Source organism: Lepidochelys olivacea (assembly GCF_965140295.1).
Source record: "Lepidochelys olivacea isolate rLepOli2 genome assembly, chromosome: 20".
In the NCBI taxonomy this organism is placed as follows: Eukaryota; Metazoa; Chordata; order Testudines; family Cheloniidae; genus Lepidochelys; species Lepidochelys olivacea.
Window position 1 is genome coordinate 21,351,001 of NC_140430.1, and position 23,819 is coordinate 21,374,819.

The 23,819-nt window shown below is 56.0% G+C and overlaps 1 protein-coding gene across 4 annotated transcripts in view; it reads left to right on the forward strand.

Annotated features, from left to right (window-relative positions):
- DNMT1 (DNA methyltransferase 1) overlaps positions 1-23,467 on the forward strand; it is a 32,895-nt gene extending 9,428 nt beyond the window's left edge. For all 4 annotated transcript variants that reach the window (XM_084610360.1, XM_084610359.1, XM_084610361.1 and 1 more), the window contains exons 4-34: positions 388-652; positions 1,853-1,925; positions 2,914-3,001; positions 3,165-3,205; positions 4,310-4,361; positions 4,794-4,877; positions 4,960-5,069; positions 5,438-5,556; positions 6,103-6,195; positions 6,715-6,866; positions 7,567-7,754; positions 8,482-8,671; positions 9,329-9,426; positions 10,392-10,539; positions 11,616-11,731; positions 12,256-12,457; positions 13,098-13,231; positions 13,870-14,043; positions 15,109-15,330; positions 16,095-16,287; positions 16,961-17,051; positions 17,631-17,759; positions 18,527-18,809; positions 19,527-19,668; positions 19,982-20,148; positions 20,363-20,540; positions 20,900-21,095; positions 21,500-21,663; positions 22,011-22,127; positions 22,537-22,627; positions 23,084-23,467. In XM_084610360.1, the coding sequence (XP_084466486.1) occupies positions 388-652; positions 1,853-1,925; positions 2,914-3,001; positions 3,165-3,205; positions 4,310-4,361; positions 4,794-4,877; positions 4,960-5,069; positions 5,438-5,556; positions 6,103-6,195; positions 6,715-6,866; positions 7,567-7,754; positions 8,482-8,671; positions 9,329-9,426; positions 10,392-10,539; positions 11,616-11,731; positions 12,256-12,457; positions 13,098-13,231; positions 13,870-14,043; positions 15,109-15,330; positions 16,095-16,287; positions 16,961-17,051; positions 17,631-17,759; positions 18,527-18,809; positions 19,527-19,668; positions 19,982-20,148; positions 20,363-20,540; positions 20,900-21,095; positions 21,500-21,663; positions 22,011-22,127; positions 22,537-22,627; positions 23,084-23,121 (4,338 nt within the window). In that variant the 3' untranslated portion in view covers positions 23,122-23,467. The remainder of the gene's footprint in view (positions 1-387; positions 653-1,852; positions 1,926-2,913; positions 3,002-3,164; positions 3,206-4,309; positions 4,362-4,793; positions 4,878-4,959; positions 5,070-5,437; positions 5,557-6,102; positions 6,196-6,714; positions 6,867-7,566; positions 7,755-8,481; positions 8,672-9,328; positions 9,427-10,391; positions 10,540-11,615; positions 11,732-12,255; positions 12,458-13,097; positions 13,232-13,869; positions 14,044-15,108; positions 15,331-16,094; positions 16,288-16,960; positions 17,052-17,630; positions 17,760-18,526; positions 18,810-19,526; positions 19,669-19,981; positions 20,149-20,362; positions 20,541-20,899; positions 21,096-21,499; positions 21,664-22,010; positions 22,128-22,536; positions 22,628-23,083) is intronic.
- Positions 23,468-23,819: the final 352 nt, after the last annotated feature.

Consider the following 23,819-nt stretch of genomic DNA (forward strand, 5'->3'; position numbering starts at 1 on the left):
GCATACATGGGAAGGAGGGACCAAGACATAGGCGCTCAAGGTTCCTGCCTGGGGGCCCTGGCTTCTGTAGTCAAGTGATGGCTCAGAATCTCTGATTTTATTTAAAAAAAAAAAAAAAAAAAAAAAAGGTAGATAAACCTGAAAATATGAACCGAGTATAACAGCTGTCTGTCTGAGTCTGCAGGCAGCCTGAAACAGCCAATAGCTACAAGGAGTGTGAATTGCCCCATTCATCTTAACTCTGAAGCCTGCTGCCACCCAAGCAGGGGCAGGACCGCGGCCTGTGGCCAGGGTGGGGTATGTGTTGGATTCAGCCCTTGGAGGGCCAAAGGGTAACTGGGGAGCTTTGTGGTAGTCCTGTGTTGTAACTGTGCCTTGCTCCTGTAGGAGGGGTACCTGGCCAGGGTGAAAGCCTTGCTCAGCAAAGAGCTGTCCGTGGAGAATGGGGACGCCTCAGCGCTCGGCCAGAAATCCAACGGGTGCTCTGAGAATGGCGCCTACGGCAGTGACGAGGACTCAGAGAGAGCTGGTCATGAGGGGGAAGAGGACAGCGCTATGGAGACGGAGGAAGCTGTGGCATCCTCCTCGTCATCGGCAACCATGTCAAAAACCCGCAAAGCCAGGAGGAGCAAATCCAATGGCGAGAACAAAAGTAATGAGCTGGCATTGTGCTGCCCTAGCAACCGAGACAGGGTCTGCGGGTTCTGCCCCTCGAGCCTCGCTTCGCAGTGGAGTTCCCTTGCTGATTCAGGGCAGCCTTACTGAATCCTTTCTAGACCCTCAGCTGAGATGGGGCTGCCCCTCACCCAACGCTCCTCAGTGCTTCACCTGAGTACGACTGGCTCACCACTTCCCTTGGGGAGGCTTAGAGGGAATGGCTTGGCTAGCAAACTCCCCTTTGTGGCTGCCTGGGCGGGATGGCCAGCTAGTTTGCATGCTCGCCGCGCCCCTTGGGAGCTCTTCCTTGGGCTCATGTAAAAGCCTGCTTGGCTGTAGGCACCTCTCGGTGTAGAAGTGGGTACAAATTTCTCCTTGGCATCCAATAGCAACCTCACCCCACTTGCTGTACCCTGCTGCAATGCAGAGGGTCAGACTCCTGGGGGCAAGAGACATGCTGCCCTGTAATGTTTGGTTTCATAACCTCCTGGTCTTGCTCTGTTCACTCCTAAAGCAAATAAAAAATAAGCAGAAATCTCTGTTGCGCAGGAGCTTTGGAAGCAAACTGCTCCGATTAAATGCTGGGTGGTATATTGCCAGAGCTCTTTAGCACAGCAGAGGCGCTTATCCCTGCCAGTTAAAGAATGGGAGGCGGGCAGGAGCTGTGCTCCGGTTTGATGTGTCGGAAGGAATGTGGCATAGCCGCATTTCTCCACTTGGGCACAGGGGAGTGCTCGAGCACATGGCGCAGGAATGGCTGGTGTCAGACGTTGATGGCCAAATTCTCAGCTATGCTGAGGCCCTTCTGTGCGGCTCTGGCTTCAGAGCAGGTGGAAGCAGACCTCTAGTATCCCCCCTGCGCACAGGGTCCTCCCTGGTTGGTGTGGAGCTGGTATCTGTCCAGTTCCCAGAGGTGGGGGCTGGTTGGGGGCATGGCTGGAGTGCACAGCCCTGTGACTATTCTGTCCATCCCCGGGGCCCGTGGGAAGCAAAGTGTGAGCTAGAACAGCCTCGAGGTGGGGAGTGACCCAAATCTGCTGCTGCCCCATAGGCTGGTATGGAGTAAAGGAAAATCGGGCCCTCAGGGTCGTTGGTGAGTATGCTTGAGTGACGCAGGGCCTGGGCTTTTCTCGAGCTATGAATGACAACAGTTCTTCTCCCTGCAAAGTAATGATTGCTCTTTTTCTTCGGACAGAATCCCCAGCCAGCTCAAGAGTTACCCGGAGCTCTGGCAGGCAACCAACCATCCTCGCCCTGTTTTCCAAAGGGTCAGTACATCCTGCAGCTCCTGGTTGTGCAATCCTGGTGCAGCTGGACTTTCACAAGCGATTTTTGTTGGTTTTGAGATGTATACGTGTTTTTTTAATCTCTTAACAGTTCATTGGCGTCCTCCCTCTTCTTCGTTATTCTCTTTGCATGGTGGCTCATTGAGTAGTTGGTACGAGTTCTTGTGAAAGATTCCCAGTGGGCTAACAAGGTGGATCCTAATATTTGCAGGTCCATGACAATCTAACAGCCTCTAATTTGCACATCCTGTAACCAGCAGGGGAATGACCTGAAGCTCAGAAAGGGACACCTCACCCAACAGATTCTCAAGATATCTTAGCACAGTGGGGTCCCAGTCCTCGATGGGCACGTCTCTAATACACCCAGTGTGCAGTGCCTGACACCCCAGGGTCCTGGTCCATGGCTGGGGTGATGGTAATATCAGCTGATAAATGTTTCATTTTGATAGACTAAGTTACGTTTATTAGGGTGAGAAGGAAGCTGATGTTCTCTCTATGAAGGTCAGAGGTGTGGTGTGGGCTAGTGGGTAGGTCTCCGGGCTGGGACTTGGCAGAACTGGCTTATGTCCTGGCTCTTCCACTGGTCAAAGTCACCTCCCCTCTCTGCCTCTTTCCCCTCCTACCCATTGTCTGTGTAGATTGTTGAGTGTGTTTGGGCAGGAATTGTCTCATGTATTCGTGTAGAGCTTGGGCCAGTGCGGCCCGATTTTAGATGCTACTAAAATGCAAACAGTTAAGAAAACCAAGGTGTAGTGGATCAGAACAGCTTAGCTGTAGCTTGTTCCACGATCAGTTTTGTAACAGCAGCTGCTGCTATTGGCAGTGCCTAGACAGCCCATTAAAGCTCCTTTCACAAACTTCAGGCAGACTGTGCTGTTTGGGTCTATTTTGCCATGGTCTTCTCTGAAAAGCCATTTGCTCCTTTCAAAGAATTGATCTTTCTGTTGGTTTTCACCTTTAAATCCAACAGATCCAACAAACGCAAATCGGATGAGGTGAACGGAGAAGTGAAGCAGGAAACGAATCCAGAAAAGGAGGAAGAAGAGCTAGAAGAGAGGGTACGTCTGGTGCATGTTTGAAAACAAATTCTTAAACAGACATCTCATTAGGCTGTCAAGGAAGAATAGTCAGGCATATTATTTCTGCTGCGACTCCCATTTCCTTAGTTTGTAAAGCTGATGGGCTCTTACATGCATTTCTTTCTTTTACCTCTACTTCAAGGAGCAAGATGAAAAGAGAATTAAAATTGAAACCAAAGAAGGGTAAGAGCAGCTAAAATTTCTTTAATCGGGTGTTAGAATGTTCTGGCTTGTGTGTGCATGGACTAGATGACCTCTCGAGGTCCCTTCCAGTGCTACGATCTGTGTATGTGCGTGTGTGTTTCTCTTTGCAGAAGTTTGTCACGGGGTCTGTTGTGGCAAAAGACCAAACAAAAAATCAAAAAGATTTCTCGCTGAGTTTTCGTGTTCGTGTTGGACTTCATCACCCTAAACGTGGGGAGGCAGAGAAAATGCTAAAGAAATGGAAGCAATTTAGTGTCTGAAAGAAAAAATGTTACTCTGATAGTTTACTAATTTATAAAGCGTCTGAAAATAGAGATGAGTGATTGGGTCTGGCTCCGTGAATCCCTTTTTTGTGCTTCCAACTGTGAAGTGTTGCTGTGAAAGGGCCTCATGGGGACCGTTTTCAGCAATGCCCAGGTGTCCTGTTAAGCAGGAAACTTCGGGCTTGTCTGTATGCAAAAGTTGTATTTCTTTGTGCCTCAGTTTCCCTGTCTACATACTGATGATGATGAGATTGAGCTGTTTAGTAAAGTGCTTTGAGATCTGCGGATGCAAAGCACTCAAGAAGAGCGAGGGATTATTATTATTTAACTCTACGGGTATAGTTAAAGCAGTACAGCAGCCCCCTCCCCAAGCGTGAATGCGGTATTCTGGCATAGCTTTCCTTGTACGGGGATTGTTTACACTGGTGTAAAGGCTTGCCTGCACTTGGAAACCAGCCGGAACATCTCTCTGTGTGGATGGTTTTATTCCAGAATAAGAGTGCCTTTTTCCGGTTTAATCTGCTTTCAAAGTGGGCTAAGCGGAACCAGAAAAAGGGCTTCTTCTGCTTCCTGGGCCGAGGGCTGGCATGCTGGAATCTGTGAGCGGATGGTGTGTGAGGAGTTCAGTGCTTTCCTGTAGCACAAAACCGCTTCAGCTAGAACGGCACATTTGTTTTGTGGGGCATCGGCAATGAAACATTTGCGTGTATTCAGGTCTCTCGAACAGCTGAGAGCACTAGGTGTGCGGGTGGTGGAATAGCCTCGGTTGGCTTTTTTGCCCTATACCTTCATTCCTTGTCTTGATGTATTTTGTGCCCAGGTCTGAGATAAAAGAGGAAGCTACGCAGGTTAAAACCGCACCGCCTGCTAAAGTAAGTGGTTTTCCCTGTTCTTGTCAGCACTTGGGCCCTGTCCGAGCACTGCTGACAGCTTTTCGACTGCCCGGAGTGGCAGCGAGTCCAGAAAAAATACTCCCTAGCGCACATGTCACTCACGGCTCCGCGTGATCTTTAAATGCAGCATTTACAGCACAAACAAAACGTACCAAGAGGGCATGTGTGTGTTGTCGGTGCAGCGAGCCCTTCCTCATGCCACGCCTGGCCAGGTCAGAGAAGTTGCTAAACACCTGGTCCTAGACACCGTGTGAGGCGCTGGGGACTGTTTTACTGCTCCAGATTCCTGGTAGATAAGGACTGGCCGTCAGCGTGGGAACATACAGTGATTCTTACGGAGGGCTGAGGCTGGTAAATGGCAGAACTGTTAATGGGGAAAGCTCCTGATGTCTTGTGGTGTTTCCCTTGCAGACCACTCCTCCCAAGTGTGTTGACTGCAGACAGTACCTGGATGATCCCGATCTCAAGTTCTTCCAGGGGGATCCCGACAATGCGGTAAGCGGCTCGTCGCTTGGGTTTAGAAACGTGGCCATGCCGCTGGGCGTGCGGGTCCAACGTGCCCCTCTCTCTTTCTCAGCTGGAGGAGCCGGAGATGCTGACGGATGAGCGCTTGTCCATTTTCGATGCCAACGAAGACGGGTTTGAAAGTTACGAGGATTTGCCCCAGCACAAAGTGACCTCCTTCAGGTAAAGGCTTCTTGCGCTGTTGCAGCATCAGTAGTTTGGCAGTGCTGCGTTTGTAACCCCTGGGGCAAATCAGACCCCTGGGGAGGGGCGGCGCGCGCTCTCTTCTGCACAACGTGGAGAGGCTTTGTTCTGCCCTGAGCACTACTCTGGACGGTGAGACTGCTTCCCCGGGCATGTAGCCAGGAGCTTGGTTCACGGGCCTGCAGTTCCTGCTTGGTCAAGGGAAGCGTGTTCGACACAGGATGTGTAAATGCAGAGCTGTTTGCAGGGAGCCCTGGGTGCTGGTTTAGGCTGAATATTAAGTGTGACATCCTTGAGGTGTTGAACAGCGAGCAATCGGGAAACCTCCTTTCTCTTCTCTCGCACAGCGTCTACGACAAAAAGGGTCACTTGTGCCCGTTTGACACCGGCCTCATAGAGAGGAATATAGAACTGTACTTCAGTGGTGCTGTGAAACCGATATACGACGACAACCCTTGTCTAGATGGTAAGTGTCTTTCGGCGCAGAGCTGGGGGCAGACACCGGCCTGCCTGGCACCCTGGGACTTTCTCAGTCTGTGTCCTGAGGATCAGTCCAAAGGCCTTTGTGCTGTCAGTGGAGTCCTGGCAGAGCGAGGAACAACCTCTCCTCTCAGGTGACGTTGCTCGCGCTGGGTTACTGCCGTGGAGGACGTTGCTCAGTTATGCTTGGGGTGGGGTCCACATGGCAGGGCTGACTCTGAACAGAAGTTCAACAGCCTGTTAATGGCAAGTGTTTTAAAAGCAGCTGTCTTCTGATCTGGGCCAGTAACTCAGTGTGAGGGCCTGGTTCCCCAGGGATCTGCAGTGGGTGCAGTTCGCTCCCACAGTGAGCCGGTCGCACTTCTCACCCACTCTGCTCTGGTGCCAAGGGCTGCATGGTGTGCGGCAATGGAGAATCTGGCCTCTGGGCAGCAAAATCCGAACCCTTGTGGTGTGTTCCTGGGTGGGGGTGGGTGGGTGTATGTGTGAGAGAGAGAGAGAGAAAGAAACATCCTTGCTCTTTCCCGCTCAGGTGGTGTCCGAGCCAAGAAACTGGGTCCCATAAACGCTTGGTGGATCACTGGGTTTGACGGAGGAGAAAGAGCCTTGATTGGCTTCACTACAGGTAGATCCGCAAACTGGGGGTTGTCAGGGGGCTTCTCCCTTGCGGGGCTGGTGAGATCCCTGTGTTCTGAGGGTTAAAGACTCGAGTACCCATGAGGGTACGAAGCTGTGGGGTGGGGAGTGGGAGCCAAGGCACTCGATAACCACCGAAGCGGGTTGCTGCAAATTAATTGCTGATGCTGGGGGGTCCCTCCTGTTACGCGAGCCACGCAATGCTGATTTTACTCTGGGCTTGTCCATACGCAGCTGCCCCAGTGTAACTTGAGAGGGGTTTTTAACTCTTGCCAAAGATCATGTGGATGCTCCCGATTAGGAACAGGGTGATGCTAAACAGAGCTAAGCCACTCTTGAATTGAAGTGTGCATAGATGCTTGCGGGACTGACAGGACTCTGCTCCTGAGAGTCCTTTACACTTTTCCCATCGCACGTTCCTTAGCTTATTTGGGCCTTTCAGCTGTTTGCTAACCTGTTCCGTAAAGCCCCTGCGGTCACTGTCTCTGGCAATCTCTCTCTGCTTCAGCCTTTGCGGATTACATTCTCATGGATCCCAGCGAGGAATACGCTCCCACCTTTGCGTTAATGCAGGAGAAGATCTACATGAGTAAAATAGTTGTGGAATTCCTCCAGAACAATCCCGATGTCAGCTATGAGGACTTGCTGAACAAGATCGAGGTGAGACATGGCCTGCCCGTCCTCTGACTCGCAGGGTCTCACCGTTAGGTTCCCAGCCCCCGGGGCACTGCGGACAGGAGCCGAGGGGTCACGGCCGTGTAAATGGCAGGGTGTGCTTGGCGAAGTGACAGAAAGATTCCAGGATGTGTCCTGCTATGGGAACTGCTGGACTAGTTGACTCTGAACTCTTGGGCCTTTGACACTGTCTGTCCTAGGGTGTGTCCATCTGCTCCTCCCCCTTGAACGGGGTGTGGGTGAGAGGCGAGGAGATCGACTTTTATTCTACTTGTGGTTTGTCTCTCTTTACTAACCCCTCTGGCGGGTGGCGCTCTGCCTCCGGTTCTTACCCTCTGCTCCACCGTACGGTGAGGGTGAATGCCGCTTGTCCGCGCAACTCTCCTACAAGGCCTCGGCCGTGCTCAGGCCTAGTCTGAGAGCTGATGTGACCTGTGGTGTTGCCCTATCCCCACTGCATGAGGGTGACACTGGGCCTCGCGGAGAGAGTGAGAGGCCTGCCTTTTCAGTCGCTATTGGCGAGTTTGGGGGTCCGCCCTGAGTGGCCTGCGCCCCTGCGTCTGAGAACCAGGGACCCGAGGCGCTGGCTACCTGTGAAAACGTCCGTGCCGTTGTGCGTAGAGCTGCAGTGCTCTCGGGTGCTGTATGTGGGGATGTCCCATGACCCTCCGCTGCGTCTCTCCAGACAACGGTGCCGCCCGCTGGGCTGAACTTCAACCGCTTCACGGAGGACTCTCTGCTGCGGCATGCCCAGTTTGTGGTGGAGCAGGTGGAGAGCTACGACGAGGCCGGAGACAGCGACGAGCCGCCCGTCCTCATCACGCCCTGCATGAGAGACCTGATTAAACTCGCGGGGGTCACCCTGGGGAAGAGGTAGGCGGGTGGGAGCACAGCGAGGCGTCCTCCAGCTGCTGCCACCCTTGGCCCATGCTCTGTTGGGGCTTATGCAGGCACTGCATCTCAGGCCTTGCCTCGGCCCAGCGCTATTCCACTTTGAATTCACGCCCTACCTTGTTCCGGGGTAACTTCCCTGTCTCTAGACAGACCCTCAGGGATCTATATGCCTGCGCGGGGTGAGTTGCCGTAAGGGGCTTGGTTAGAAAGGAGAAATACTCAGCTTCCTAAGCCAGTCTAGTCTGGTGCAAAGAAAATCCCCTCTGCGTTGCTGTTTAGGGAGCCAGGGCGGTCTGGTGGTTAAAACAATGGGCCGGGACCCAGGAGTCCTGGTGTCCATTCCCAGCCCTGCCACCGGCCCCCCCATGCAACCCTGCATCTCTGGGCCTCAGTTCCCCATGCGATCCTTCTGTCATCAGTCTGGATTGTGCGGACCCTCTCTTATGAGTGCGTTTTCAGTGCCTGTTAGGGGCTTTTACTGCCAAGCCAACAGTTACAACACGGTTTATCATGAGATGCTGTAGCATGTATTGTGCCGGCTTGCTGCAGCTGGCAGAAGTGTGCGGGAGTGTGTGTGTGAGGAGAGTGGTCAGTGGCGTTGCACGTAGCCAGAATTTTTCTGTCCCGGTCTGTGGCGGGAGGGGGTAATGCCACCAGTGTGGGACCCTGCTGCAGAGGATAGTGTCTGAGCTGCTCTCCGTTCCAGGCGAGCCGCGAGGAGACAGGCCATTCGGCATCCCACCAAGATAGACAAGGACAAAGGGCCCACCAAGGCCACCACAACCAAGCTGGTGTACCTGATCTTCGACACCTTCTTCTCGGAGCAGATCGAGAAGAACGAGAGAGAGGAAGACAAGGAGAACACCATGAAGCGCCGGCGTTGCGGCGTGTGTGAGGTAACCAGCAGGTTGGGTCAGAGCTGAGCTGTGTCTGACCCCTGGCTTTGGGACTCTGGATGCTGGGAATCAGTCTTGTCTAGCTCTGGGGAGAGTGCTGGGGAATGGGCAAGGCTGGCTGGCTTCCCTCTGCCCCTTGGGCTGTGTGGCTGGCTGGAAGTGGTGTCCCGAGGGGAAAGGCTTAGCGGGGTGAAGTTCCCCTTTCTGGGGGCAAAGCGTCCATTTCCCTGCAGCCTGAGAAATGGCAGCATGCTAAGGGCGAGAATTGTCTGGGGAAAGGAAGGAAGCTGTGCTGTGTCAGGGCAGGCTCTGCTGCACTTTCAGGGTGGCCAAGCAATTTTCCTTCAGGCCTGGTTCTCCCGGAGGCCCCTTTGGCACCTCCTAAGCCAGACAGGGCTGCTCCGTGGCAGGAGGATACTAAGGAGCAACATGTGGCTCTCCCTCTTGGCTCCAAAGCCTCTTCTAGTCAATGTGAGTCTTTCCACGGGTTTTGCTCATGCCCACAGTCTCCTGTTGGCTGTGGTCAGGAGCAAGCCATGACGGAGCTGAGCTCCTGCTTCCTCTTGAGAGCGCCACGTCCTCGGGGACAAGTTACTCCTACGGCTCCTCCACTGTTCACAGGCACTCAGCCTTCTCCTTTCTCTCCTCCTCCTGCAGGTTTGTCAGCAGCCCGAGTGTGGGAAGTGCAAAGCCTGCCAGAACATGATCAAGTTTGGCGGTAGTGGCCGGAGCAAACAGGCCTGCCTGCAGAGGAGGTAACTGTCCCAGAAGGTGGTTCTGAGCGCCTGGGGGCAGTGCAGAGCCCAGGGGTATAGGTGCTTGGGGCCAAGCAGGGGGTTCCTCTACTCCTGGGGGCAGTGGACTTGACTGTGCAGGGAGTCAGCAGTCTCCTGGCAGGAAAGAATCAAGAGCTGATCCTGTCTGGTCATTCCAATCCCGGGTAGTATCAGAGGAGGGGCCCGTCTGGTCTGGTCTCCTGTCTCCAGCAGGGCCAGCACCGGCTGTGTCAGACAATAGTGCAAGATCCCCTGCAGCAGACAGCGATGGGATAACCTGCCCCTGGGGGAAATTCCCTCCCGACCCCCAGTCACTAGAGTTCAGCTCATGCCCTGAATCACTAGAGTTTATGGCCCTTCCAAAATGCTCGGTAGTTTGAGAGCTTTCCCGGTGTAAGTCTGGATACTCGTTAGCCATTCAAATGTGCTCTCATTACATTGAACCCGCTGTGCTCTGTGTCGATGTGACGAAGGGATGTAATACGCACGCTAATCTCGGTGACAGGTCCTTTCTGTATCAAGCCAGACCAGACCCAGATAGTGATGTGTATGTAAAACCGGAACAGAAGGGAGTGAAATTCCCTCCTCTCCCACTTCAGAACTGGCAGTGGACTGAGTGGGGCAGGGAGGGGACAATCTGCCCGTCTCCAAAGGGGGTGAGCGTGGAGGACGCAGCAGACTTGCTTCGGCAGCGTGTCACAGTGCGGGCTGGGCTGGAGCTGGGAATAATGGTCGGAGTCTCGGGGTGCGGGGGTGGAATCTGGGGCTGCAGCAGCATCTCCGACGGGAGACGGTGGAAGCCCCGGTGTTGGGATGGGCTGGACAAAGCACTGGGGAGCCTGTTGAAGGAGCCGACCCTGCCCTGGCGAGCCGTGAGGACCGAGTGTGTGGCCCAAGAAGGCCCTGTCAGTCACCAGGTGCACGGACTGTCACTCCCACCCTAGGTGCCCCAATCTGGCCGTCCGAGAAGCAGATGAAGACGAGGAGGTGGACGATAACATTCCCGAAATGCCGTCACCTAAAAAAATGCTACAGGGAAGGAAGAAGAAGCAGAATAAAAGCAGGATTTCCTGGGTGGGCGAGCCAATCAAGGTAGGGCTGGAGGAGACGTCTCACTGGCAATGCATGTTTCCACCCCAGTAACAGGGCTCGTTGTCTGGCATCGATGTCGTGAGCAGATCTCCCCAGCGGGTGTACCCTAGGCTTGTGGTAACCTGCCAGCTGGGAAACTGCAGGGTTCTCGCTGGTGCCCCATTGCTGGGCCTTTAACTCAGCACTGACAAACAGCCCTCACTTTCCTGCTTTCCTTGATCGACGTGGATCTGCTGCCCTGTGTGTTTGCACAGCTAACGCCACTTGCATGCTGCTTAGGGAAGGTGCAGAGAGAGCTGACGTGCAGGTCTAATGCCTTTTCTCTGTGACGAGCGCGAGAGCGTTTTCGATGTACGGGCCGCCTGGGGGAATTGTGGCTTTTTAGCTGCACCTCTTTTGTCCACGCTAGTATGTTTGTTTTGCCAGCACACTGTACTGGGAGCAGATTTGAGTGGGAGTTTGTGGGCCTGTCAAGGTTAACCCTAAATCTGAACCTTTCCTTGTCTCTGCGAGGCTCAAGGCCTTTAAAACCTAGCGTCACGCAGGAAGTGTCGAGTCCCTGTTGTTTGCGGGCTGGGGTGGTGGCTTGCGTGATGGTTGGGCTGTAGCCAAGGAGTAGCTACAATGCGGGGGCCAGAACCCCCTGTCTCTGGGAACAGATGAGGCTCAGGGTTCATGGCTTCTCCAGCCCCACCAGCCAGGAGCTCTGCTGCGGTCATAGTGGGGATGCTCAGTGAGGCTGCCTAGAGCGGAAGGCTAATGAAAGCCCTCCACCTCCCTCAAACGCGCATGCGATGGCTGCCCTCATGGCCAGCACACCAGGGACTGAGCCAGGGACCTCTATAGCTAAAAGCAGGAGCTGCTGGAGCCAGAGCGCTAAGGCTCCTTAGCCGGGGCTGTCCACTCATAGGCTCTGTGGGAGGGCATGGAGAGGGGCCCGTAGCACGCTCACCCTTGGGTTCCAGGCGCTGTCCAGCAGGGAGGGGGAGGGTCTCTAGCTACATGCCACGAGAGAAATGAGAAAACACTGGGTAATGGGGTTTCTGCCGGTTTTAATAACCAGCCTTTGTCCGCAGCGCGACGGGAAGAAGGACTATTATCAGAAGGTGTGCATTGATTCCGAGACCCTGGAGGTGGGGGACTGCGTGTCCGTCAGCCCCGACGAGCCCTCCAAGCCTCTGTACCTAGCCAGGTTTGTGGCGGTCCGGGGATGAACGTGCAGTATGTGCCGGAAGGGGCCGGTGCGTGTCCTGCAGCAATCACACAGGGGTGTTTCCTGCATTGATTTTGGGGGGTCCCTGTCTGAGTGGGGCTGTTTCTGCTGTTACTGATTTGTGCGATGGTGGGTCCTACAGGCCCCAGCCTAGAACAGGGTCCCCTTGTGCTGGCAGCTGCATGTATGGACATGTGGTAAGAGACGTGCCCCGAGGAGCTCGGTCTAAATACACGGGACAGACAGGTGGGAGGGGAAACCCAGGCTCTGATAAGGGAGGTGACTTGCCCACGGTCATCCAGCAGGGCAGTGGCAGAGTTGGGAAGAGAACCCAGGTCTCCGGAGTCCCAGTCCAGAGCTCTCCCCTGAACCTTCTCTGCCTGGGGTCTTGTTAGCCCCGGCCTGCTCAGGGTGAAGCTTTTGTAGTCCGTCCAGCGATTAGGAAAGCTTCTTTCCCTTGGAAGCCTGGGGGTGGTGCTAAAACATAAGCCCTTCCCTTGCAGAGTCACTGCGCTGTGGGAAGACAGCAGTGGGCAAATGTTCCATGCCCACTGGTTCTGCCAGGGCATCGACACTGTCCTGGGAAAGACCTCGGACTCATTGGAACTCTTCCTGGTGGACGAGTGCGAAGACATGCAGCTGTCCTACATCCACGGCAAAGTGAACGTCGTCTACAAGGCTCCCTCGGAGAACTGGGCCTTGGAGGTGGGTGGTGCCGTCCTCTTGGCGGGCCTCCTGTGGGAAAGCTAGCCTAGCGGGAGAGCTCTGCGTGGATCGGTACCGAATGTAGGCAAGCAGGGCCTAGTTTGTTTATCTTGGGGCATCTGCAAGTGGCAAATGCTTCAAGTGCACTGCTGGTCATTGAGCTAGTGTCCCCTTGTATAATTCCTGCTTGGAGAAAACAGCTGTCTGATGAAACTGACTAGATTGCTTGTGTCCTAGTGGCTCTCAGTGGCCCCAGATGAGGTCGAGGTGCTGTATGCCCAGCCAGTGAGAGATGGTCCCTCTTCTGAGGAGCTTGCAGTGTAAACAGATGAGAGAGATGAAGGGTAGGAGGGGAAACAGAGGCACAGAGAGAGGAAGTGCCTTGCCGAATGGCACGCAGCAGGGAATAGAACCCAGGCGTCCTGGCTCCTCTCGTTCTCGGAATTCTACACAGGCTCCGTTTGTGTAACTTCCTTCAGAGAAGTTTGCAAGGGGAAAGGTTCTTCCCTTCTCCCACGTGTGATGCTACTTTTGGTTGTTAAGTATCCTGGGTATGTCACAAGGTTCTGTCTGGCGGCGGGATCCGGCCAGCTGCTCGACCCCTGGCTGCGGGGCCCCTACAGTTTGTCTTTCCCCACAGGGGGGGCTGGACATGGAGATTAAGATGGTGGAAGATGATGGCAGAACCTATTTCTACCAAATGTGGTATGATCAAGAGTATGCCAGGTTCGAGTCTCCTCCAAAGACCCAGCCCTCGGAAGACAACAAGTACAAGTGAGTGCGTGAGGCTGGCTGGCTGGCAGGAGCTTCTAGCTGGGCTGGAGCAAAAGGCTCCATCTTCTCTCTGGAGATGGGTTTAGATTCACCTGAGCTCTGGTTTATCTGTACTCGGTTTATTGCCCAGCTGAAGGCAGGCAGATTTTGCTCATGGAGAGTAGCTTCAAAAGAACTGGGGTGAACTGGCTGGTTCCTGTTTTCTCTGCTCAGCTCAGCGGTCTGGGGGACTGTGCTAACAGTAACTTGGAGTTTATTGGAAGAATGTTGTGGGCTAATACACAGGGAAAGAATGATTTTATCTAGTAGTATTTTCAACTTCTCTCTTGGCTCAAATAGGAGTGCTGATTAAATCACTCTCCCTCTCCCCCTCCCCCTCACCCCCCAACAACTCTCCCCCACAGCGGTTTGTTTAAGCCCGTGGGGGATATGTGTGAAAACCAGCAGGTGTGGTGCTTGTCTTGCAGGGATCAGGCCCCCATTGTGTTAGGTGCTGTGTATACAACAGAGGCAGCCCCTGCCCCCAAGAGCTTGGAGGCCAAACAAATGGCAATTTACAGCAGATGGGCCCATGCAACCTCTGCTCGTGGTCCAGCCGCCTTTTGCATCCAGCTCCAAGCTCTCTCCTTTCCCCACAGGTTCTGTATGAGCTGCGCTCGCTTGGACGAGGTGAGGCAGAAGGAAATACTCAAAGTCATGGAGCCTCAAGAAGAGGTGGACGGGAAGATGTTTTACGGCCTGGCGACAAAGAACGGAGTGCAGTACAGGATAGGAGATGGTGTCTTCCTGCTGCCAGAGGCTTTCTCCTTCAGGTTGGTTCTTGCCAAGTGGGCAGGGGGTGTCCCTTCTCAGCAGGGTTTATTCACAGCCCCCATGGCAGAGTCATCTTCAGTATCTCCCATAACGGAGAACACGCCAGTCTGCTTCAGCTATAAATTAAGTACCAAACAAGCCAGTTGTAAATGGATTCCTAGATTTTTAAGACCAGAATGGACTGTGATGATCATCTGGTCCGACCTCCCGCAGAGATCCTTCCCTGAGTTTGGGCTAGAGCAGTCTCTACAGAAAGAAACTTGGTCTTGATTTAAGAGCATATGTGATGGAATATCCACCCTGTCCTTGGGCAAGTTGTTCCCATGGTTAATCGCCCTCCCTGTTTAAAAAAACAAATTTGCACCTTAGTTCTAGTCTGACTTTTGTCTGGATTCAACTTTTGGCCGCTGGGTCTCATTCTGCCTTTTTTTACTAGACTAAGGAGCCCTCCACTGTCCTAATCTCTCCCCAAGTAGCCACTTGTAGCCTGGGATCAGGTCACCTCTTAATCTTTTCTTGGGTAAACTCCATAGGTTGAGCTTCTTTAGTTGGCTTATGGATGTATAAACCCACTACAATTGCAGGGTGAGTTGGAATAAAATTCCTTTTGGGGGCGGGGGGATATAGTAGCCAGACACGGTGCTGGTTTGGCTGACACTCGGGTAACCTGGTTCTGTAGACTGACTGGCACAAGTCTTGCACCTTCCTGTGAAGCACCTGGTCAGAGACGGGACGCTGGGCTAGAGAGCGTGCTGCACCTGAGACACGCTGGCAATTCAGGAGACGCGTATCCCGGCAGCATCGGGGCTTTGCCGCGCCTCAGAAAATGCAGGGGCCGCACATGCAGGGGATCGCGTACCTCCCTGCTGCAGGCAGGCTCTCTGCCTTGTCGGAGGGGCTCCTGAATTGGAGAACAGCCCCCTGGTTCAGAAAGCAGAGTCGCTGCCAGGCCGGGGGCGCTTCGGGGGGTTGCGTTGGGTTGTCCCCTGAAGGGTGGGTCGGTGGGCAGCCCGGGCGTCCGTGTTAGCACCTCTTACCCCCTGCTCCGCTCCCCCCAACCCCAGCATGAAGCTGGCCAGCCCAGCCAAGCGCCCCAAGAAGGAGGCGGTGGATGAGGAGCTGTACCCAGAGCACTACCGCAAGTCCTCCGAGTACATCAAGGGCAGCAACCAGGACGCCCCGGAGCCATACCGCGTGGGCCGCATCAAGGAGATCTTTTGCAGCATGCGCAGCAATGGCAAGCCCAACGAAGCCGACATCAAGCTTCGGCTCTACAAGTTCTACAGGTGAGCTGGGGCTGGGCGCGGGCGGAGCCTCCGTAAGGTCCGTTTGGGGAGAAGCCGCAGGAGCAGGGGCCTTCTCCACCCTGTCCCCAAAGCAAAGCCAGTGTGCCGCGCAGACAAAGGGGAACTTTCCCTGGGGTCCGTCTGCACTCAGCTAGGAGGCTGCTCCCTAGCTCGGCCAGACAGACGCGCTAGCTCTGCGGCCAGGGATAGCTTGGGCGGGCGGCTGCCCGCGTCCAAACCTCCCCAGGGCACGTACTCCAGTGGCTAGCCCGAGCCGCTCCTATGCTACGCCCAGCGACGCGGCTGTTTTTAGCATGCTAGTCTGAGCAAAGCTAGCGTCTGTCTGTCTGTCTGTCGGAGGTGGGAAGCACTCTCCCAGCTGCAGTGTAGACATACCCTAACCCGATGCTCCATTCAGGCCTACCCAGCTCTGCAGTGTTCCTCGCTTTCCTCTCAGCCCACACTCTGGTCATCCATCAAGAGCTACTCCCACCTCCTTGTGTGTCCTGCTGGGATAACAAACCAGCTGCTTTGTTTATCAGAACGAATCTAACTTCTCCAGCAGGATGAGCTACGGGGTAGGAGAGATTTGGGTGAGCGTTCCTGTCTGTCTTCTCTAAGGGGACAGGCTTAACGCAGTGGATGTTGGGATGCAGGCAGTGTGCGAGGGGGAAGCAAGGGTATAATGCACAGTCTCTTTCCTATTCCCCCCCCCCCCGACCCCCCAAGCATGCTCCCTAGTGAAAGTGATCTGTCTGCTGCAGGCCTGAGAACACCCACAAGTCCATGAAAGCAAGTTACCACTCGGACATCAACCTGCTGTACTGGAGTGATGAAGAAGTGACACTGGACTTCAAGGCCGTGCAGGGACGCTGTGCGGTGGAGTACGGAGAGGACCTGACGGAATGTATTCAGGACTATTCTGCCAGCGGGTCGGACCGTTTCTACTTCCTTGAGGTAACCGCTCGTGGTGGGCACAGCTCTGCTTGGAGACGCACTGGGGCGGGGTGGGTGGCTGTAGCTAACCGAGCAGGTGACGTGAGGCGTTGCTAGAACTGACTTGCACGTCGTAAACATCAGTATCCAAGTTCTGGGACACATGCTCCAAATCATTCTTCATCACAAGTCTCAGGAACTCTTTCTACCTGCCAGGGGAGCGTGGTGCTGGGTACAATGAGCGTCTCTTGCAGTGGTGACAGGCACTTACCAAACACTGCGCTGCTTGACTCTGCCAAGCTTTTCTGAAAGGGAAGCGGCCCCGTCTGTCCTGAGCAGGCCAGCGAGGCACGTGAGCTGTTCTCGGGGGAGTCTAGAGAGAAGCATAAGAGAGCCCTCTCTCCAAGAGCCGGCAGAAGCGCGTCACAGTTCCCGAAGAGGATTGCTTCGCTGTGGAGATGAGGGCCCGATCTGCTTACAGTGGGCAGTTTGCAGGATCACATGGGGGCTTGCGACCACCAGGTTTTGACAAAGGGGGTGGGTGGATTCTGGCTCTGCCCTACATGAAGTGAAGCAACGTAGTCCTCACGAAGGCAGCGTCCCCTGAAACTCGCGAACACCAGCTGTACCCGTGGCCTATAGGGCACGTGGGAGCCTTACGTCCGTGTGCCGGATTAACCCCTTCTCTTTGCAGGCTTACAATGCAAAAACCAAGAGCTTTGAAGACCCTCCGAACCATGCCCGTAGATCTGGGAATAAGGGCAAGGGGAAAGGGAAAGGCAAAGGTAAGTCTAAATCCTGGTGCTTTTGTCTCTTGCAAATTTTGTAGCTGCTTCTGCTCCATATTATCCCCCAGCTTGCCCGGAACTTTGCAGGGAAAACAGAGCATTGGCCTGTTGTGAAAGCTGCATTGTACATTAACCAGACACTGGAAATGCCGGTTTGAACTAAGCCATGCAGGGTACAGGTGTGTCTCCCGCAGCATTTTAAAGGGCCAGCGATGTGAAACCGTAACCCACTTCCCAAAGCTTAGAGTAGTTTCCTGTATCAGACGCCCGCGTCATGGCCCAGGCCCCCCGGGGCTGGGCACTGCGCAGACTCTGAGTCGAGGCGCTGTCTGCCCCAAGGAGCTCAGCCTGGCATCTGCCCAAGCTGTTGTGCTGGTTTCGTGTTTCTTCTCTCCCCTGTTGCGGCTTGGGTGCCAGCCCGCCCTTTAGAGAGAAGCCCCTTAACCCTTTCTGCTCGTCTTAAGATCCATGCGTGCCTGCTAGAGAGTGACTGACCCGGAGTTCTTGCCCCCTCCTGACTGCGGCTGGAGAGGCTGCCGGGTGCCGGCACAAACGGTCTCTCCTTTCTCCACACAGGCAAAGGGAAGTCGGTGTCTGCCTTGGAGCAAAGCAAACAGGAGGCTGCCGAGGTGAAGCTGCCCAAACTGCGCACCCTCGATGTGTTCTCGGGCTGTGGGGGCCTGTCTGAGGGATTCCACCAAGCAGGCAAGGAGAGGGGGTGGGGGCAGGTCCAGGGGTAGATCCAGGGCACTGGGGGACCCTTCGTTCTTGCCTCTCTTTGGTGTGAATTATTTCTAGTACTGTGGTGCCTGGAGGTCCCGGCACGGGTGAGTCCCAGAGGGGCCCCCTGTTCCTTGGCTTTTGCAGGTGGGCAGCCCCTTTTTTGAAAGCAAAACGTGTCTCACCCCCTTAAGTTTACCGTAACAGTGGCAAGTAACCGATGGCATGTATGTGCATTTCCCGAGGGTGGCGGAGAATACGGGACCTCGAAGCAGGGGGAGGGAACGGGGTGGGCAAGATTTGCTTTACTTTATAGTAGATTGTAGCACTCACCGACCACGACCACCTGGGGGTCACAAGCCACTAGTCTAGGCTGCCCTCCTGCGAGCAGGCCCTGGAGTGCCATGGCTGATTTCCTGCCTCCGGACACAACCCCCACGCTCTCCTGCTGGGCGCTGCACAGATGCTCGTATGAATCAGTCCCTGGCCAAAGAGCTCACAGCCCAGATAGACCCGGGGGCTGGAGGGAAACTGAGGCACAAGGGAGGGAAAGGGACTTGCCCAAGGTCAGTGGCAGAGGTGGGAATTGAACTCAGGTGTCCTGAGTCCCTGTCCAATGCTCCGCTCACTAGACCACACCACCTCTCGCAGCCACACACACATGCTCCCTGAAAATGACAGAGCTGAGTTGGGTGGAACTGGTGAGAGGCGCCTGCCGGGTCTAACGCCCTCTGCTCCCCTTCCGTCCCCAGGAATCTCAGAGACACTGTGGGCCATCGAGATGTGGGAGCCAGCCGCCCAGGCCTTCCGCCTCAATAACCCCGGCACCACAGTGTTCACTGAGGACTGCAACGTGCTGCTGAAGCTGGTCATGTCTGGCGAGAAGACCAACTCACTGGGCCAGAAGCTCCCGCAGAAGGGGGACGTGGAGATGCTGTGTGGTGGCCCGCCCTGCCAGGGCTTCAGTGGCATGAACCGCTTCAACTCCCGCACCTACTCCAAGTTCAAGAACTCCCTGGTGGTCTCCTTTCTCAGGTGAGGGGCCAGGCGTTCCCGCTGGCTGCCCGTCCCCTGATGCCTGGGTGCTGCTGGCGCACCTGAGAAGCCCCCTGCGTATGTTTATCGGAGCAGGTGGGCTCTGGCCGGGCGTGCCCCGCCAGGGAAATGCAAACTGGGTCTGCAGGTGCTGCCAGGGCTCTGGGCCCCACCTCTCCTCCCAAAGAGGCTTCCCGGGGCCTCGTGTGACCTGTGCTTGGCGGGCTCTGACCTTAGGGTAAGGACTAGACATTCATGGGAAACTGAGGCACAACAGTGTGGGGCTGGTTCTTGCCCCAAGCTCAGAGCCCAGGAACCCTAGCCCTCTGCTCTAATGACTGAACTGTCCACCAGGAGGGAGCGAGGGTAGAAGGGGCTGCTGAGGACTCTCTCAAAGGCCATGTAACCATCAGTGGGGTAGGGCGGGAGGAGCAGGGGTAGGGCACTGGACTGGGATTCAGCTGGTCGCTTCGTCTACCCGTGGACTCGACTCTCTCTTTCCCCCACCCCCCTGAACCTCGGGAGACTCGCATGGCCCTGTGCCCTCCCTCTGAGAGGGGCTTGAAAGCTCTGGGCGTTTTGGCATGAGAGAGTCACCAGAATTGTGGCAAACCTCCAGTGGGGGAGGGTTAGTTTGTGGCACTGGCTCCAGGGGTCTGTCTGCTAGCCCGGCAGGAGCCCCTGTCTCTAATCTCGCTTGTCCCCCGCCCCGTGCAGTTACTGTGACTACTACAGGCCCAGGTTTTTCCTCCTGGAGAACGTGAGGAACTTTGTCTCCTTCAAGCGCTCCATGGTGCTGAAGCTCACCCTGCGGTGCCTTGTGCGAATGGGTTACCAGTGCACCTTCGGGGTGCTGCAGGTAGGAGCCAGGCGCCGGCCGGGATCTGGGGGGGTGGGGTGGGTGCCCCACTCCGATGGCCAGAGACTCTGCCAAGCTAACCCTCCCTCCCCCCGCCAAACTCATTCCCCTCTGGGCCAGAATTGCAGCAGGGACTCCACGGCTGGAACACTGCCCCACTGAGCCCTTTGGCTCTGCTCCCCAGCAGCTGTTCCCACCCTGCCGCTCTCCCGGCAGCTGGTGCGTTCAGGCTCAGGATGCCATGGTCCTGTCTGGGCTGCAGGGGATGCAAGCCCACGTTCACGTTTGCTCAGGACGCTCTCCCTCGGTCCAGGCGGGCCAGTACGGCGTGGCCCAGACACGCCGAAGGGCCATCGTCCTCGCTGCGGCTCCTGGAGAGAAGCTGCCCATGTTCCCTGAGCCCCTGCACGTGTTCGCGCCCCGGGCCTGCCAGCTGAGCGTCGTGGTGGACGACAAGAAGTTTGTCAGCAATATAACCAGGTGAGCGCGTCCTTGGCAGTGCCGCACCAGGCCTGGAGTGTGGACGGGGCCCCCGGAGCGACGGCTCTAAACGCCCGGGAGAGGAACAAGCTGCTCTGAGACATGCCAGGTGTTCCCCTGTGTGAAGTGGGTTGGTCAGTGAGAAGGGGCGCGGGCAGTGCCGCGAGGGGCGAGCTGTGACTGGCTAGGTGACAGCTTCCTTTATTCCTCCTAGAACGTACTCGGGGCCCTTCCGAACCATCACGGTCCGGGACACCATGTCCGACCTGCCGGAGATCAGGAACGGCGCCTCGGCCCTCGAGATCTCTTACAACGGGGAGCCCCAGTCCTGGTTCCAGAGGCAGATCAGGGGCTCGCAGTATCAGCCCATCCTCAGGGATCACATCTGCAAGGTGAGGGCTTTCGCGGTGGGCCAGTGTCACCCAGACGCCCCAACGGGGATCAAGCCCCTGTTGGGCCGGGCCCTCACAGACAGCGCGAGGGACCAGCCCTGCCCGCAGCCACGGGTGGAGTTATTACCCCTTCTTACCGACGGGGGACCTGAGACCCAGAGAGATGCCATGACAGAGGAGAGCATGGAACCCAGGGCCTCGTGTCCTGGCCCCCAGCTTTTACCCCAGGCTAACCTGCCTCTACCTGCCCCTGGGTACCCAGCAGCAGCAGTGCCCTGTGTGCCGAGACCCGGCCGTGGGGCGGCAGCGGGTGAGCTGCGGTGGAAGGGTAATGCTGGATGCCGGGCTTGACCTTGCAGGATATGAGCGCGCTGGTAGCTGCTCGGATGAGACACATTCCCCTGGCCCCGGGCTCGGACTGGCGCGACCTGCCCAACATCGAGGTGCGGCTGTCGGACGGCCCCGCCACCCGGAAGCTGCGGTACACTCACCACGAGAAGAAGAACGGGCGCAGCAGCACCGGAGCGTTGCGGGGGGTGTGCTCCTGCGCGGAAGGTACAGGGGGGTGCCCGCTGGGGGCTGCTGCAGGGTCTGTCACCCTGTGGGCGCCAGCGCTGGCGGGCGGGAGGGAGAGGGGGGCTGCTAATTAGTTCCTCCCTCGAAGTCTGAGAGCCCTCCTCATTCTAAGGAGCACAGACTGCAGCTGCTCTTCTCAGACCCATGTCTCGTCCTTGTTCTCAGTTTCCATCTTGTGGCAATGAGTTCCACAGGATAAACACTGGGGATGGAAAATGTGTCAGTTCTGTGCTGCTTAAATTCATAGGGCCCATTGCACTGGGTACTGGGATGGGACGTAAGGGAACCAGGCTATCCGCCCAGCTTCCTAGCCATCCTCCCCTCGAGTCTGCTCCTTGGCCCGTAGCTCAGAGGAAATCCCTGTGCTCTGTTCCCTCCCGCAGGTAAACCGTGCGACCCTGCAGACCGACAGTTCAACACCCTCATCCCCTGGTGCCTGCCCCACACCGGCAACCGGCACAACCACTGGGCCGGGCTGTACGGCAGGCTAGAGTGGGATGGCTTCTTCAGCACCACCGTCACCAACCCAGAGCCCATGGGCAAACAGGTGCGTGAGCGTGTCCCCGACAGCAGCTGGTAAGCCCTGTGGGTGGGCTGGGGCTCAGCCGTGGCTGCCGCTGCGTTTTGGGAGGGGCATGAATGTGGGGGCTCCGTTGTTCGGGTGCAGAGAGGGGGCAGGGAGATGTCTGCACAGCTGGTCGCTGTGGGCTAAATCACCCGTGAGCCAGATCCACTCTTGTGCTGAGTCTAAACTCAACGGCCCTTGGGGGCGTGTGCAGCAGGGTCCGGTGCAGCACCTACCGCAGCACCCCTTCTCGCTGCCGTCCGACCGACCTTTGGCCTTTGCGGGCTGGGAACTCACAGCTGCCTCAGTGTCCCCGTTCCCTTTCCCAGGGCCGAGTGCTTCATCCGGAGCAGCACCGGGTGGTGAGCGTGCGGGAGTGCGCGCGATCCCAGGGCTTCCCGGACACCTACAGGCTCTTCGGCAACGTCCTGGACAAACACAGACAGGTGGGTGACTGCGGAGCAAGGTGCTGGGCGAGCCCGGTTTCCCCTGCACCTGGTAGGTATGGTGCAGCAGGGCCAGTCCTCCATCCCCACTCCTCTGTTCACATCGGCTTGTAGACGTGCTCCCATGGGGCCAGTGTGAATTACGGCACAAAGTGCAGTCTGATGGAGGGTCAGAGCCCCGGTCTTTAACGCAAGGCTGAGGTAAGGATCTTTCGCCAGGGAATCGGCAGCTACTCTGGGTTCCTGTTTGCAAGCAGGATGCCCAGATAAGGAAGGAGAGAGGCTGGCTCAGAATGGGGTCATTGGGTGGGTGATTGCAGCAGAGGCCGTGAAAGCCGTGCTGCTCTTTCCCGATGTAACGTGGCCCGGATCTGCACAGAGCTCATGGCTCCCCTGCCTCTCTTCTCAGGTTGGTAACGCCGTGCCTCCGCCTCTGGCGAAATCCATCGGGCTGGAGATCAAGTCGTGTGTGTTGGCGAAAGTGAAAGAGGAGGCCACAGGTATCTCGGGGCACGTGGACTCTAGCTGGTGTGTGCTCACTACTATACGCTCCAATGCAGCTGCCCTCCTGCGGGCCCAAACCAGCCAGGGCATGAGCCACTTTGCCTGGCGCATCTCGGTTATCGAGGGGAGCTTCAGTTCTGTAACTTACAGCTGACTGCTCTCAGTAACTACTGCCCCCTTTGTGTTCAAGGCACGCTGGGCTTTGACGCCGTACCAAGCTGGAATTGCCTTTTAATAACTGGCCCTTTTTGGGACCATTTCATTCCCGGGATCAAGTCTTACTCTCCAGCTGGTGCTGGCGTTTGCCCCTCGTGTCCATCAGAGCAGCTCTAGGTGGGGAGGTCACATTGGTGGCAACTTTTGGAAGGCAGGGGATGAACATCCCTTAGCGTGACTGGCTGAATGTAACAGGAGGGGCTGCTAGGCCAATGGTGTCTCTTGTTCCTTCACAGATAACAGCAAACCAGAAAAGATGGAAATTATGGACTAGCGTGTAAATCTCCCACCTGGCCCCTGGACTCCCAAACATGCACTGATTTTTGTTTGTTTTGTTTGATGACATGATGAGGTCTGTCTCCGTTCAGCTGCACTCATGACCAGTCTTCATCTCCTTGGCTGACCTTGGAAGCTGTATGTGATGGTCAAATTATCAACTAATAATCATTTTAGTGATCGGCTGTGCAGTGCCCCCACCGTGCATTCTGGATTTTAAGGATGATGTTTTTATTATGCATTGTATTGAAAATAATCAACCACTTTATACAAGTGGAAATTAATACTTTATGTAGTTTTTATATGTTGTAATATTTCTTCAAATAAATCTCTCCTATAAATTATACCCTGGGTGTCTCTCCTGCTTCCCCTTCCTGGCATCGGAGGCTGTGCAGCGAGGGGCAGCCTTGGCTCTGTGCGTGTTAAGAACCAGGAGAGCCTAGGTAGTGACTAGAAGCCGCTGCTTGGCTGGAGTGTGCGTGGCTGAGGAGCCCCTCCTTCACGACTTCCATGCCGCCACCTCTCCTCCAGACACGCCTGCGTGCGACCGTCCGTGAGTAATGCCCCGCCTCTGCCCCACGCAGCGCTGAGGTTCCCGACAGGCGGCGTTCCTGGGGATGAGGTCCCCACGGTGTCTGTGTGGCGCGTGGGGGCTGCTCCTGGGAGAAGGGGCCTGACCATGTAGGACATCCCATA